Source organism: Salvelinus alpinus, chromosome 13, assembly GCF_045679555.1.
Source record: "Salvelinus alpinus chromosome 13, SLU_Salpinus.1, whole genome shotgun sequence".
Lineage (NCBI taxonomy): Eukaryota > Metazoa > Chordata > Actinopteri > Salmoniformes > Salmonidae > Salvelinus > Salvelinus alpinus.
In genome coordinates, this window is record NC_092098.1 from 7686460 (window position 1) to 7700101 (window position 13642).

Genomic DNA, 13642 nt, shown 5'->3' on the forward strand with positions numbered 1-13642 from the left:
TAACCACCAAACCGGTCAGCACTTTTTCCCTCTTTACTCTCTATCGCTCACCTCGCTTTTCTTTTTTTCCCTCCTCTTTTGAAGCCCAGTGTCTTTGCTGGGCAAGTGTCACTCTTGTTTAGTCTGATTGGCCTGTTTGATAACAGCCCCTTCCTGTCTCGCTGCCATTTTGAAAAACACAAGAGAAGAGAAGACTGGAAGAGAAGGGGTAGATAGATCCCACACTTCCTTTTCTTGCCCTTCCTCCCTCCCTTCTTCCCTCCCTTCCTCCACACAGCTGCAACAGGAGACAGTGTCACTTGATAGCCCTGAGCAGTTTGTTTCGTGTCCAGTATTGACCAGCGTGGCGAGTGTGAGGGTGATCCCGGCTGGTCTTGTGGGCTGGGGTCAGAGCTATCACCTTTCACTGTGGTTCCCCTGGGCTCTGCTCCTCTTGTTGCTTCACGTGGACGCGTTCTTCTCTCTGGAACTTGGGCGGCAGAGTCGTTGTTTTGTAACAAGTAAGTTTCATTTGCAGAAAGACATTGGACACGTTTGACACAACATTCCTGACATTGTCAATTACATCATCAGTGTTTTTTTGTGTGTGTGTTGTTGTTGTTCCGTGTGTTTAAGTATACTGTTACTGAGCTCCCTGTTGCGGTTCTTCTCTTCAGACCTTCCGCCTGTGGCTCAGACCCTCTCCCACGGGCTCTGAGCTCACTATACTGCCCCTTGTGGGAACCAAATGAACAGCACTGATGTAAACCACAGACAATACTGAAAACGAGAGTCGCAATGTATGCAGCAAGACACCTCACGGAACAACATAGATACAGAATTCTGTTTTGTGCTCTCTTAAGAGTCCACTCTCTCGTTATAATATTCATTTCCATAATGAGTTATACCATAACAGCCAGATAGGCCTGCGTCTGACATGACTAGTGCCTCTCTCTCTAACAAATAGAAGTGCAGGTTATATGTATGGATCAGAGAAGTGCTGTCACCTCAAATGGCGGAAGCACCCCTGATCTGTTCTGTCTTTCCTGCTGACGGCTCAGAAAATGTGCCAGCCCTTCGTCCTCCAGCTGAAATATTCTCCCAGTTCCAGCCATCAGGAATTAATGTCCCATAAATCATGGCCCTCAGAGGGACAGGGGCTGCATACTGACCACTCACACTGAGGCTGCCGCACAGCACACACTGGAACACACACACACACACACACACACACACACACACACACACACACACACACACACACACACACACACACACACACACACACACACACACACACACACACACACACACACACACACACACACACACACACACACACACACACACACCCACACACACACACACACTGTACACTACACACCAGTAGTTCTAGTATATACAGGAGGTTACACATGTACGAACACACATCACTGGAGCAGAGGACAAACATAAAATTCACTATGACGTTTGCACAGAAATGCTCACACGCCACATGGGTATAAACACAGACAATCCCATTGACCTCTCATACATGGCACACATGCTATCCTCTGTGTCACTCCCATGTCTCTGGGTGTTAGAGAGGAGCACTATTGATTAGCCCACCCTAGGCTACGGTGTCAGATAACCGGCTGGTCAAATACGACTCTCACTCTGACCGGCTCTGCTCTGTGGATGAAATGAGATGTCTCGGAGAAAAGCGAGATAAGACTCTGTCTGGCTTCTCAGTGTCGCCTGTTCCTCTCTCTGCCGAGGGAAAGCCTGCACTTACTCACGGCAGAGCCACCGCTAATGCCACAGCACGGTGATAGACACCAGCCCAATCATCAGTCCTCGCAGAGACGGGCTGGGGACACCAGCCCCGCAGCCCCCCACCCCTCCCGGGGTGCAATGCCTCAGGGTTGTTCGCACAGGAAATGGACATGAAGGGTAGACCTGTCACAAACGACAGCGGCCCTTTGTGAAAGAAGAAGAATCGCACGATCTGAGCATGACATGAACGCACCTCTCCATCTCTCCCAGTCAGAGTGTCGACCTTGACGAGACCATGTCCAGCAGTGTCACAGTTATGGCCAACTGCCTGACGGAAGCGATTTCAGGGTGTCTTCAACAGAGTGACACGGACAGCAGAGTAGAGGAGGACCTTTCCTCTGGCGCTCTGACCCTCTCCTTAGCCTGACCTCTTGGGCGCCATGTCTGTGAATGGGTTTCGAGAGAGAGCGAGGTTTGTCAGGTGAAGAGGAGAGAGGGCGTGTGTTTAGAGGAGAGGGAGGGTGCAAGGCGTCCATCTTTAGACTAAAACCCTTGGTCCAGATAATGGGAATCCATCCAGCGTAATGACCTACAGATCCTGTTGGTAATGAGATGGGGGAATTGCCTGCTCTTGGTACCAGATGATACTGTATTAACGGCGCGGGCGAGCGCAGCGGACGGGGGGCCGTCAGGAGCCCCTCTGCCTCCGATCATTTTTCATCCGGCTGACATCCGAGCGGGCCGAAGCGTCGGAGAGGGGATTGATTTCAAATGAGCCTCAAAATGATGCCTAATGAAAACCTGTAAAGACACTTTCAGCTCTAAATACCAAATTAGCTGTAGCCAACGGAGGATAAACACTTGATGGATCCCAAACTCAGACACTTTCTATCATGGGCCTGTTTGACTATTTATGAAGGGGTTGAGTGTATGTGTTTTCCTGTAAGAGTGTATGAGAGAGTGTGTGTTTCTATCTGTGTGCGTGTGCGCGTGTGTGTGAAAGTGCACATGTGTTTGTGCCAGATTGGTTGCGTGTTCGATGCACTTTCTTTGGCTCAAATGTTTTCTGGGAATGGCGTTGAGGAGAGTAGCTCTGCTCCAGTCTTTGGTGGAGCTCATTGATATGTAAACGCCGGGCGATATCAAAGAGGCGTCTCCTTCCCTTTCTGTGCGTTGAGCACTACTTAGAATCAAAGACACGTCGCTATAAACCGCTCAAAGGGAGCCAGGCACTCTGATGGCCATTAATGTGTCTCTGTGATAAGGGGACGCGAAATACGCAGCCATCTTACAAAAAAACAGATGTTTAGATGCTTAGAACCAGGAGCAGGAAGTGACCCACGACACAGTCTGGCGATTGCTTGTAAATACCCTGGAAATTATACTGGGGTTAAAAATGCCAGATTATTTCCAAGGAATGCTAAATTACATGTTTTTGGCCAGAGAAATGCTTATGGTTACACTTACATTGAATTACGTAGTATTAACCCCGTACAGCCGCCCTCTTCATAATGGCATAGTTCTGACATTTTATTAATTCGTGATAAATGACCATGTCATGACACGTGCAGCACCAGCGCTACGGTGCCACAGTGTCTCTCTTTAATGTCACCGATCTGTCTGTCAGAATCCCCTCAGCCTTCAACAATCCTCCACTCCTAAAACCACCATTAAGAGTTGATTTGTCATAAGGCCATGGGCCTCCACCTCAAACGCCGGAGAGTTGCCTGGGCTCAGACGCCGCAGTTCTATAGACCCTTTCTCCTCTGTCTCGCTGTCAGACCCGCTCAACTCCTCCAACTTCCATTCCTCTCCTCACAGCAATTAACACTTCATTAAGAGACCTCTTTAATCATTTTCCCTTTCAATTCCAACCCTCTTCTGCCAGGGCCTCTGGTGGGTTGTACTCATTGTTTTGGGAGGGAATTAATGACTGACAATTTAAATGTTTTTTCTTCATTACTTCTTTGTTATTGCGTGTAAATAGGTTTCCCCACACAGGATCCCCACAGCCCCCCCCAGCCCCCTACCCCGGTAAACAGGTATTTTCATAAATATGTAAAGACTTATTTCTCTGTGTCCTCTCAAGCAATCCCAGCTTCTCTTCTCACAGACATGTTCACACCTGACTCATGGCTAGTAATAAGATTTACCACTGGTAGACATTAAATCTGTCCAACTGGCTGTGCTGGGCTGTTAGGGATTAGCTGCAGTGAATTGCATTAGGTACAGTGCTGTTACTGCTGTACAGTAGATGCACCATTTGCAAGGCTGAATTAGTTCTTCTGCCAGCCTGCCAGGCTGGGCAGGTTTTGATTAAGGCAGGTTTTTAAGACTTCCCAAGTGTTTAGCATTGATATCGCTTGCATTTATAAAGTATAACGGTATGATCACAAACTACAAGAGCAGCATATTCAGAAAGATACGGATTCATGGCGGGGGTGATGAGTGGCAGTTATACTGAGGCCTATGAGGGTTCTCCTCTATTGGGAACTGGGGATTGGGTTGGAGCCGGGGGTGTAGTCTTAGGGACATCTGGCAGAGTAAGGGGGATGCCAGGGGCTGCCTGGCACAACCCTAGAGGATGCAGGGGGCACGGCGGGCACCATGTAGAGAGCCTAAAACCCACTGCCATTCTCACAAACCCCCCAATCGTCTCCTAACTGTCACTGTTAGAGGGAGGGGAGGGAAAGAAATGTCAATCTTAGCCGGAAGCCTCTTAATCACTGCTGTTAACCTGCGCTGGTCTGCACTGGAAGGGCTACATGCAAGGTATTATGGAACACTCATGCCACAACTTGAACTAGCTTTTCTATTGACTGGTCTCAGATTCGGGTTTGATCCAAACTGTTTTTCTTTGATTAAAGGAAATGTCGCAATAACACACGGGATTTATTTCATTGAAACGGTGTAGAAATATTCTTATCCTGCCTATTAGGCAGGAGTGAAGGAGTGAAACGAAGGACATTGTTTGTGGCCGACACTCTTCTCAGTCTCAGATGAGAAGGAATCAAACTGGGTGAAAAGTAAAGGCCGTGCCACAGAGCTGCAGTGCTGGGGTAGTGTTGGGATAGTGCTGGGTGAGGGGCTAGCATATTTGTCATTAGTGTGGATTTGCATGTACCTTGTTGAGCGCGGGGGGCCGGAGGGGGGGGGATTGGCCAAAAGCACAGCTGTACTGCCTGCCGCACTGATTGCCTTGCCTTCCTCGCCCTCATTTATCTTCATTTCTTCCCAATTACAGCAAATTAGCAATAGTCTCAGTTGCATTACCAACTTAATCCGCGTTTTTTTTTCTCCCGCGGACGGCATTATGCAGTGGCAGATGATTCCTTGGCGGGAGTCAGGGTAAACAGCCATGAAAATGCCACCCCGGCAGATGGCGAGGCCCACAAGAAATATGACAAACAGAGTGCCAGCATGCCGGCCCCTCCGCCCGCACCCGCTACAAGCTGTTAGTGTGCTCCCGGATAGCGCGCGCGCGCGTCTGTTTATCAAAGTGTGCGCGCGTGTGTCTCTCTGTCTGTGTTTATGCTCTCCTATGCGGTATGTTTGGATGAAAGGTGTTCCAGTGAAACACAGATCGTCCTCTCTGTTCCCAGCCTGGTGAACACTAATGGTTTCTTTGAAGGAACAGAGCAGAAGAAAAGATGTAGTCCTCACGGAATGAGTGGTTCGACCTCTCCGTCGGCATGCTAGTGATATGATTAGCGTTAAGAAGGAACTCGATAAATTCAATCACCTCAATTAATGGAATCTAGAGCAACTCACAAAGGAAGGGCCATCTTTAATTTAACAACTTAATCCTCTTTCGTAATGCTCTCTGTCTGTACATCTGACAATAACACATAACCTACTACTGTGTAGTCAAGCTTTCGCTTTAAAAAGCGCACCAGTTTACAGTCCATCAATGTGGTTTTTAAGAGACAATAGACTGTCCCTTGCAGAAGAGCAAGGGTAATGGAAGAGAGAGAGAGAGAGTGAGAGAAAGAGTGAGGGAGAGTGAGAGAGAGAAAGTGTGAGAGAGAGAGTGAGGGAGAGAGAGAGAGTGTGTGTGAGAGTATGTGAGAAAGAGAGAGTGTGAGAGAGAGTGTGAGAGAGAGTGTGAGAGAGAGCGTGAGAGAGAGTGTGAGAGAGAGCGAGAGAGAGAGAGAGAATGTGTGTGTGTGTGTGTGTGTGTGTGAGAGAGAGAGAGAGAGAGAGAGAGAGAGAGAGAGAGAGAGAGAGAGAGAGAGAGAGAGAGAGAGAGAGAGAGAGAGAGAGAGAGAGAGAGAGAGAGAGAGAGAGAGAGAGAGAGAGAGAGAGAGAGAGAGAGAGAGAGAGAGAGAGAGAGAGAGAGAGAGAGAGATTGCCATGTGTTTTGTTTGCTGGGTAGTAAACATGTTAAGGCAGTACTAATGGAGAGGGTGGTCTCCCATAAACAGATCCTCTCACTGTTTACACTGCGGCTCCCACACATACAGACACGCACATCCAGGGGACCGGCCCGTGCTCGTAACTCACAGTGACCTCCAAATGTCAACCCAGTAGAACCTCAGAAGGGGGCCCCAAGAACCCCAACCCCATTACCAGCCCAAACAATGTGTCATCATAGACCTCCGCCAAGCCCCCTTAGATCACCAGAGCAAATAACAACAACTAACAAATAGCGTCCTCTCATTACTGCTGCTCAAAGAAGGTTTGAACGTAATTCCTCTCAAGGCATACTGAACTCAGACATAACATACGTATAATGAATTACAGAGCACCAACACACTGCAGCCTTTCAGGCCAGATTATGGGATTGTTGTGGGTAATGTCGGCACTGTTCTGTCTGTCTGTCCATGTGTGTGTCTCTGAGGAACCACACGGCATGTCCAGACTGTGGAGGTAAGGACTGGAGCCCTGTGAGGGTGAGGGGACAGATGGTAGACCTAGCTGTAACCAGGCCAATGGCTCTAGTCAAATACACTGGACCAAAGGGGGTCTGGAGTGGCACTGGCCAAGCCTCCAAATTCCCCCCTCTCTGCACCTTTTCAGCTATTTTGTGTGTTTCTGTATGTGTGTGTGTGTATATCAGAGGAGTTGGGGGGGGGGGGGGGGGGGGGGGAGTAGAACACACATGTCCATCATGTATGGCAGGGTTCCCCATGTGTTTAATTGTTGGACATGAGAGAGAAAAGAAGAAACCTGCACACTGCTCTGCCTAGTAGAACTGCTCTGGCTAGTATCACTGCTCTGGCTAGTATCACTGCTCTGGCTAGTATCACTGCTCTGGCTAGTATAACTGCTCTGGATAGTATAACTGATCTGGATAGTATCACTGCCTAGTATCACTGCTCTGGCTAGTATCACTGCCTAGTATCACTGCTCTGCCTAGTATCACTGCTCTGCCTAGTATCACTGCTCTTGCTAGTATCACTGCTCTGGCTAGTATCACTGCCTAGTATCACTGCTCTGGATAGTATCACTGCTCTGCCTAGTATCACTGCTCTGCCTAGTATCACTGCTCTTGCTAGTATCACTGCTCTTGCTAGTATCACTGCTCTGCCTAGTATCACTGCTCTGGCTAGTATCACTGCTCTTGCTAGTATCACTGCTCTGGCTAGTATCACTGCTCTGGCTAGTATCACTGCTCTGGCTAGTATCACTGCTCTGGCTAGTGTCACTGCTCTTGCTAGTATCACTGCTCTTGCTAGTATCACTGCTCTTGCTAGTATAACTGCTCTGCCTAGTCTCACTGCTCTGGATAGTATCACTGCTCTGCCTAGTATCACTGCTCTTGCTAGTATCACTGCTCTGGCTAGTATCACTGCTCTGGATAGTATAACTGCTCTGCCTAGTATCACTGCTCTGGATAGTATCACTGCTCTGCCTAGTATCACTGCTCTGGCTAGTATCACTGCTCTGGATAGTATCACTGCTCTGCCTAGTATCACTGCTCTTGATAGTATCACTGCTCTGGCTAGTATCACGGCTCTTGATAGTATCACTGCTCTTGCTAGTATCACTGCTCGGGCTAGTATCACTGCCTAGTATCACTGCTCTTGCTAGTATCACTGCTCTGGCTAGTATCACTGCTCTTGATAGTATCACTGCTCTTGATAGTATCACTGCTCTTGATAGTATCAATGCTCTGGCTAGTATCACTGCTCTGCCTAGTATCACTGCTCTTGCTAGTATCACTGATCTGGATAGTATCACTGCTCTTGATAGTATCACTGCTCTGGCTAGTATCACTGCTCTTGCTAGTATCACTGCTCTGCCTAGTATCACTGCTCTGGCTAGTATCACTGCTCTTGCTAGTATCACTGCTCTTGCTAGTATCACTGCTTTGGCTAGTATCACTGCTCTGCCTAGTATCACTGCTCTTGCTCGTATCACTGCTCTGGCTAGTATCACTGCTCTTGATAGTATCACTGCTCTTGATAATATCACTGCTCTGGCTAGTATCACTGCCTAGTATCACTGCTCTTGATAGTATCACTGCTCTGGCTAGTATCACTGCCTAGTATCACTGCTCTAGTTAGTATCACTGCTCTGGATAGTATCACTGCTCTGGCTAGTATCACTGCCTAGTATCACTGCTTTAGTTAGTATCACTGCTCTGGATAGTGTCACTGCACTGCCTAGTCTCACTGCTCTTGATAGTATCACTGCTCTGGCTAGTATCACTGCCTAGTATCACTGCTCTTTATAGTATCACTGCTCTGGATAGTATCACTGCACTGCCTAGTCTCACTGCTCTTGATAGTATCACTGCTCTGGCTAGTATCACTGCCTAGTATCACTGCTCTAGTTAGTATCACTGCTCTGGATAATATCACTGCTCTGGCTAGTATCACTGCTTTAGTTAGTATCGCTGCTCTGGATAGTATCACTGCACTGCCTAGTCTCACTGCTCTGGCTAGTATCACTGCTCTGGATAGTTTCACTGCTCTGCCTATTATCACTGTTCTTGATAGTATCACTGCTCTGGCTAGTATCACTGCCTAGTATCACTGCTCTTGATAGTATCACTGCTCTGGCTAGTATCACTGCTCTTGATAGTTCAGAGGGTCATTTAAGTACCTTTGAACAATGTTTGGTAGTAGGTGCCAATTGCAAAAGTTTGAGTGTGTCAAGAACTGCAACGCTGCTGGGTTTTTCGCGCTCAGCTGTTTCCCCGTGTGAATCAATAATGGTCCACCACCCAAAAGACATCTAGCCAACTCGACACTGTGGGAAGCATTGGAGTCAACATGGGCCAGCATCCCTGTGGAACGCTTTCGACACCTTGTAGAGTCCATGCCCCGACAAATTGAGTCTGTTCTGAGGGGAAAAGGGGGGTGCCACTCAATGTTAGGAAGGTGTTCCTAATGTTTTGTACACTCAGTGTATATTGTCATCTATGGAGTTAAGTTGTGATGCTCCCAGAAGTGTGTACCACCAACTACATCAAGTCACTATCAGTCAATACTTGTAAAAATGTCCATTCTTTAATGCTTATTTTTGTCCTGTGTAACTGCTAGCCTTTCTTTGGGTGCTGAAATCTGTAGTTTTTGATAAAAGTAGCATTTTACGCAACCTCTGCCATGAACAGATATTTTTTGACTTGGCAAGAGACGCATAAAAAGCAATATTATATATATATTTTTTACAATGGATTCCAACTCCAACTGACAGCTCCATAACAATCAGGACAATCGTTAAAGAATGGACCTTCATAAAATGACCGAGCTGTAGTGCACGTTTGAAATCGCTAACTTCGAAGGAGGTGCAACTCAATGTTAGGAAGCTATTCCGAATGTTTTTATACACTCAGTGTATGCGACCGTATGCAAACGCAAGCAAGGTTTGAAATGATTATGTTCTAGTCGAATATTATATCTGTTTGGCTTCTTACGGTCAATTTGCGGTCCACAAATGACTTACAATCACGTTCCAGCCCCCTGACCATCCGCCCAATAACAAAATCATCCCGCAGCTGAATCTAGTTGATGATCCCTGCCGTGTGGACTAATAAAGTACTGCCAAAATTAAGAAAACACCATCATACAGTGTCTTAATAGGGCGTTGGGCGATTACGAGCCAGAACAGCTTCAATGCGCCTTGGCATAGATTCTACAATCGTCTGGAACTTCATTCTTCCACGAGAAATGCCATCGTTTGGTGTTTTGTTGATGGTGGTGAAAAACGCCGTTTCAGGCGCCACTCCAGAATCTCCCATAAGTGTTCCATTGGGTTGAGATTCGGGGACTGAGACGGCCACGGCATATGGTTTACATCGTTTTCATGCTCGTCAAACCATTTAGTGACCACTCTTGCCCTGTGGATTGGGGGAATTTTCATCCTATGGGGGCATAGCCATTGTAGCCAAAATAATGGCATGCTGATTGTTTTTATACATGACCCTAAGCATGATGGGATGTTAATTGCTTAATTAACTCAGGAAGCACACCTGTGTGGAAGCAGCTGCTTCCAATATACTTTGTGTCCCTCATTTCCTCGAGTTTCCCATCTTTTTGGCCGTCAGCTGTATATCTTATCGTTTGTCTGTAGTTTCTAAGTTCAATTTCATAGATGCTTAGAGCCATATAGCACCCTGGTAAATATATCTGACAGACGTGATATATACCAGCATAGACTGATAGAATAACACTATGTACTGTAGTATGTACAGACCATGACTATTGAAATGATTGTTGTTGGGTTACTTTACGTATTTGACATGGATATCTAGTTGAGAGTGCATGCACAGTGAAACACCGCTTTTCCTCGGGGCATAATTACTGATCCCTGAGAATAAGGTGTCGCTGAGCCGTAATTTTCCTCTGCTGCGTTGCTGTAACTGAATGTCCTTGGATCAGCCAGGCTTAATTGATTTCCCATGGAGAGAGGGGGGGGGGGGGAGAAGAGAGAGAGGGGGGGAAGAGGGGAGAGAGAGGGGGGGAGGGGGGAGAGAGAGAGATGGGGAGATGGAAAGGTAGAGATGGAGCGAACACGAGAGAGATATGAAAGAAAGATAGAGAGAGAGAGAGAGATGCTAAGATGAAGATAAAGAGAGAGAGAGAGAGAGAGAGAGAGAGAGAGAGAGAGAGAGAGAGAGAGAGAGAGAGAGAGAGAGAGAGAGAGAGAGAGAGAGAGAGAGAGAGAGAGAGAGAGAGAGAGAGAGAGAGAGAGACACGGGATGAGCGAGAGGGAGAGACGGAAAGAAATTGAGAGAGAGAAAAAAAAGAGAGATGACAGAAAGATAGAGAGACATACGCTAAGCTGGAGAGACCGACAGAGGAGGTGTGAGACATGTCTTAGATTTTGGGCTAGGGGAGGGTAGAGGATGGGGGTCTCAGGTCCAGTGTAGTGTAGTGTCGGGGCGGTGTAATTACACTGAGCTTTTTAAAGCATCCTGTTAACCAGCTCTGTCAGCGAGGGCTAAGGAGACGCACCCTGATGGACACATTCTCAAAGCATGACTGACGGATGGACAGGGCGCAGAATCACTGCCTTAATGGCATTTCTCTCTCCCCCTTTCTCTCTATATCTTCCTCTCTTTCTGTCTCTCTTTCTCTCTCTCTCTCTCTCTCTTTCTTTCTCTCTCTCTCTCTCTCTCTCTCTCTCTCTCTCTCTCTCTCTCTCTCTCTCTCTCTCTCTCTCTCTCTCTCTCTCTCTCTCTCTCTCTCTCTCTCTCTCTCTCTCTCTCTCTCTCTCTCTCTCTCTCTCTCTCTCTCTCTCTCTCTCTCTCTCCACCCACGTTGGCAGGGTCTCTGGCTAATTACGCCTCTAGCCAACGCTGGGGGAGCCCTTGGATGCAGCCCAAATGGGCCATCAGCACCATTGCTGGAGACTTTTTAGCACCCCCGTCCTCTGATATACTGCACCGCCGGGAACTTCAAGTCCGAGCTGAATTGCCACTGAAGTGGTCCGGTCACCAAGGTCAAACGGTTGAGTCATTGGACCTCCAATAAAAGTTAGAGGCTGCCGCTGCGTTAGGAGGGAGGAGCTCCGGGTGAACCACTCCCAGTAGACCTGTACTGAGGGATAGGCTCTCCTGAGACCTGGCTCTCCTCTGTGCCCTTCAGGCCCCATTCTCTCCAAACGCCTGGAACAGAGGGGATTTGAAGACATTCATCGCTAAGCCTTTATTTGGTCTTTCAGTGCTCTCGTCTTTTGTTTGAAAGGTCTCATCCTTTCCAGGATTACTGGCGTCTTATAACTTCTCCAGGGCCGCTTAAGAATATCGGATAGCACTTAGGCGAAGTGTGCGCGCGATGAAACCGTTCCTAACTAGAGCTATTACCCTACTTGTTTTCATCTGTGCTCCCAGACATATCCCTCTCGCTGTCCTTTTGTTTCATCCCCTTTTTTTATTTATTTTTTTACACACGCCTACTATACATTTGAATACACACTGCACTCCGAATATCAATTTTTGTCTTTCGCGGTCGCGGACAACGACATACTCGTGCTCAAACTTACTTGCAGGCTTTAAACAATGCTCTCTCTTCACACAGGCGTTGCGCACAGTGTCCCAAATACACACACTCTTGCGAGGGACTCTGGGCCTCAGGTGTTGGACTCAGCCATTAGTTTAGCTGTTTTTTTTTGTTTTTTTTCTTCTCTCATTCAAACGGGTCCCCACTGAAAAGCAGGGGGATTCTACAGAGGAAGAATTTAATTCGCATTATTATTAAAAGAATCACTCACTGCAATCTGTTGCAAAAACACCATCTGCTATTTCACTCGGAGGACTTCAGTTGCTTATTAAGCAGAATTATACAATGATTTCGACTCCTCTCGCGTTTGCTCCCCCCCCCCCCCCTCCCTTCCGTAACTCTACTTAAGTCTTTTTATGGTTCCTCACCACTGGGCTTCCATTACATTTTATTTTATTGATTTATTTATGTATATGAGACACTCAGCCGCGAATAGCGTTGACTGGAACGTGTTAACCCTTTCAGGGCCTCGAGCTGGGATTTGACAGGAAATAGGTGATTTCCTGTGCCACGTTCTGCCTCATTCTAATGGATGGCCTGCCTGCCTGCCTGCCTGTAGTGATCACTGTAATAACGCCCAACACTACTCTACTCGGTCGTACAGTACCATATCTCAGCTGTAACCCAGCCTGAATGTGTATCTCACAGGGACCTACAGTAGTCATTTAAAGGCTTTTTACATAGTCTTCACAAGGCAGGGCTGTGCTTTCCCAGGCCACCCTAGTCTCATGCCATTGGGATGTGTGCTACTGAGCTGTTGTGTAGGTGGCCTCCTCCTGCTCACCTCTCCCCCTCCGCATTTCTCCCCTGTATGTGTCCCCAGGTGGCAGCGAGTCCTCCTGGGACAAAGAGAAGCTCCAGTCTCCCCCCTCCTCCGGTGCTGCCCACGGCCTCGGTCACGCAGGCCTGTCAGGGCAGCACGGCCTGTCCAGCTCCCACCTCAGCTCTCTGCAGCAGAACCACCTACTGGCCAACCGTGAGTCAGACGCCTGCACACACTCCTCCTCCCTCCTTCCCCTTTCCCCACACGTCTCCCTCAGTCTGTCACCAACTCTGTATGGTCGTCTGTCTGTGCTATGGTTTAAGTGACACAAACGTATCTAATAAAGTGTAATAGTGTGCTGTGTAGGAAAAGGTTAAACATCCATCCATCTCTCTCTCTATATATATATTTCTCTCTCCCCCTTCTTTCTCTCTCTCTCTTTCGCTCTCTCTCTCTCCCCCTTTCTCTCTCCCCCCCTTCTCTCTCTCTCTCTCTCTCTCTCTCTCTCTCTCTCTCTCTCTTTCTCTCCCCCTCTCTCTCTCTATCTCTCTCCCCCTCTCTCTCTCACTTTCTCTCTCTCTCTTTCTCTCCCCCTCTCTCTCTCACTTTCTCCCCCTCTCTCTCTCTCTCTCTCTCTCTCTCTCTCTCTCCCTCTCTCTCTCCCTTTCTCCCCCTCTCGCTCTCTCTCTCTCTC

At 47.8% G+C, this 13642-nt stretch overlaps 1 protein-coding gene across 11 annotated transcripts in view; it reads left to right on the forward strand.

Moving 5' to 3' along the window:
• The window catches only part of dacha (dachshund a), a 127264-nt gene that overhangs the window by 86848 nt on the left and 26774 nt on the right, over nucleotides 1-13642 (forward strand). For all 11 annotated transcript variants that reach the window (XM_071339971.1, XM_071339982.1, XM_071339976.1 and 8 more), the window contains exon 4: nucleotides 13009-13161. In XM_071339971.1, the coding sequence (XP_071196072.1) occupies nucleotides 13009-13161 (153 nt within the window). The remainder of the gene's footprint in view (nucleotides 1-13008; nucleotides 13162-13642) is intronic.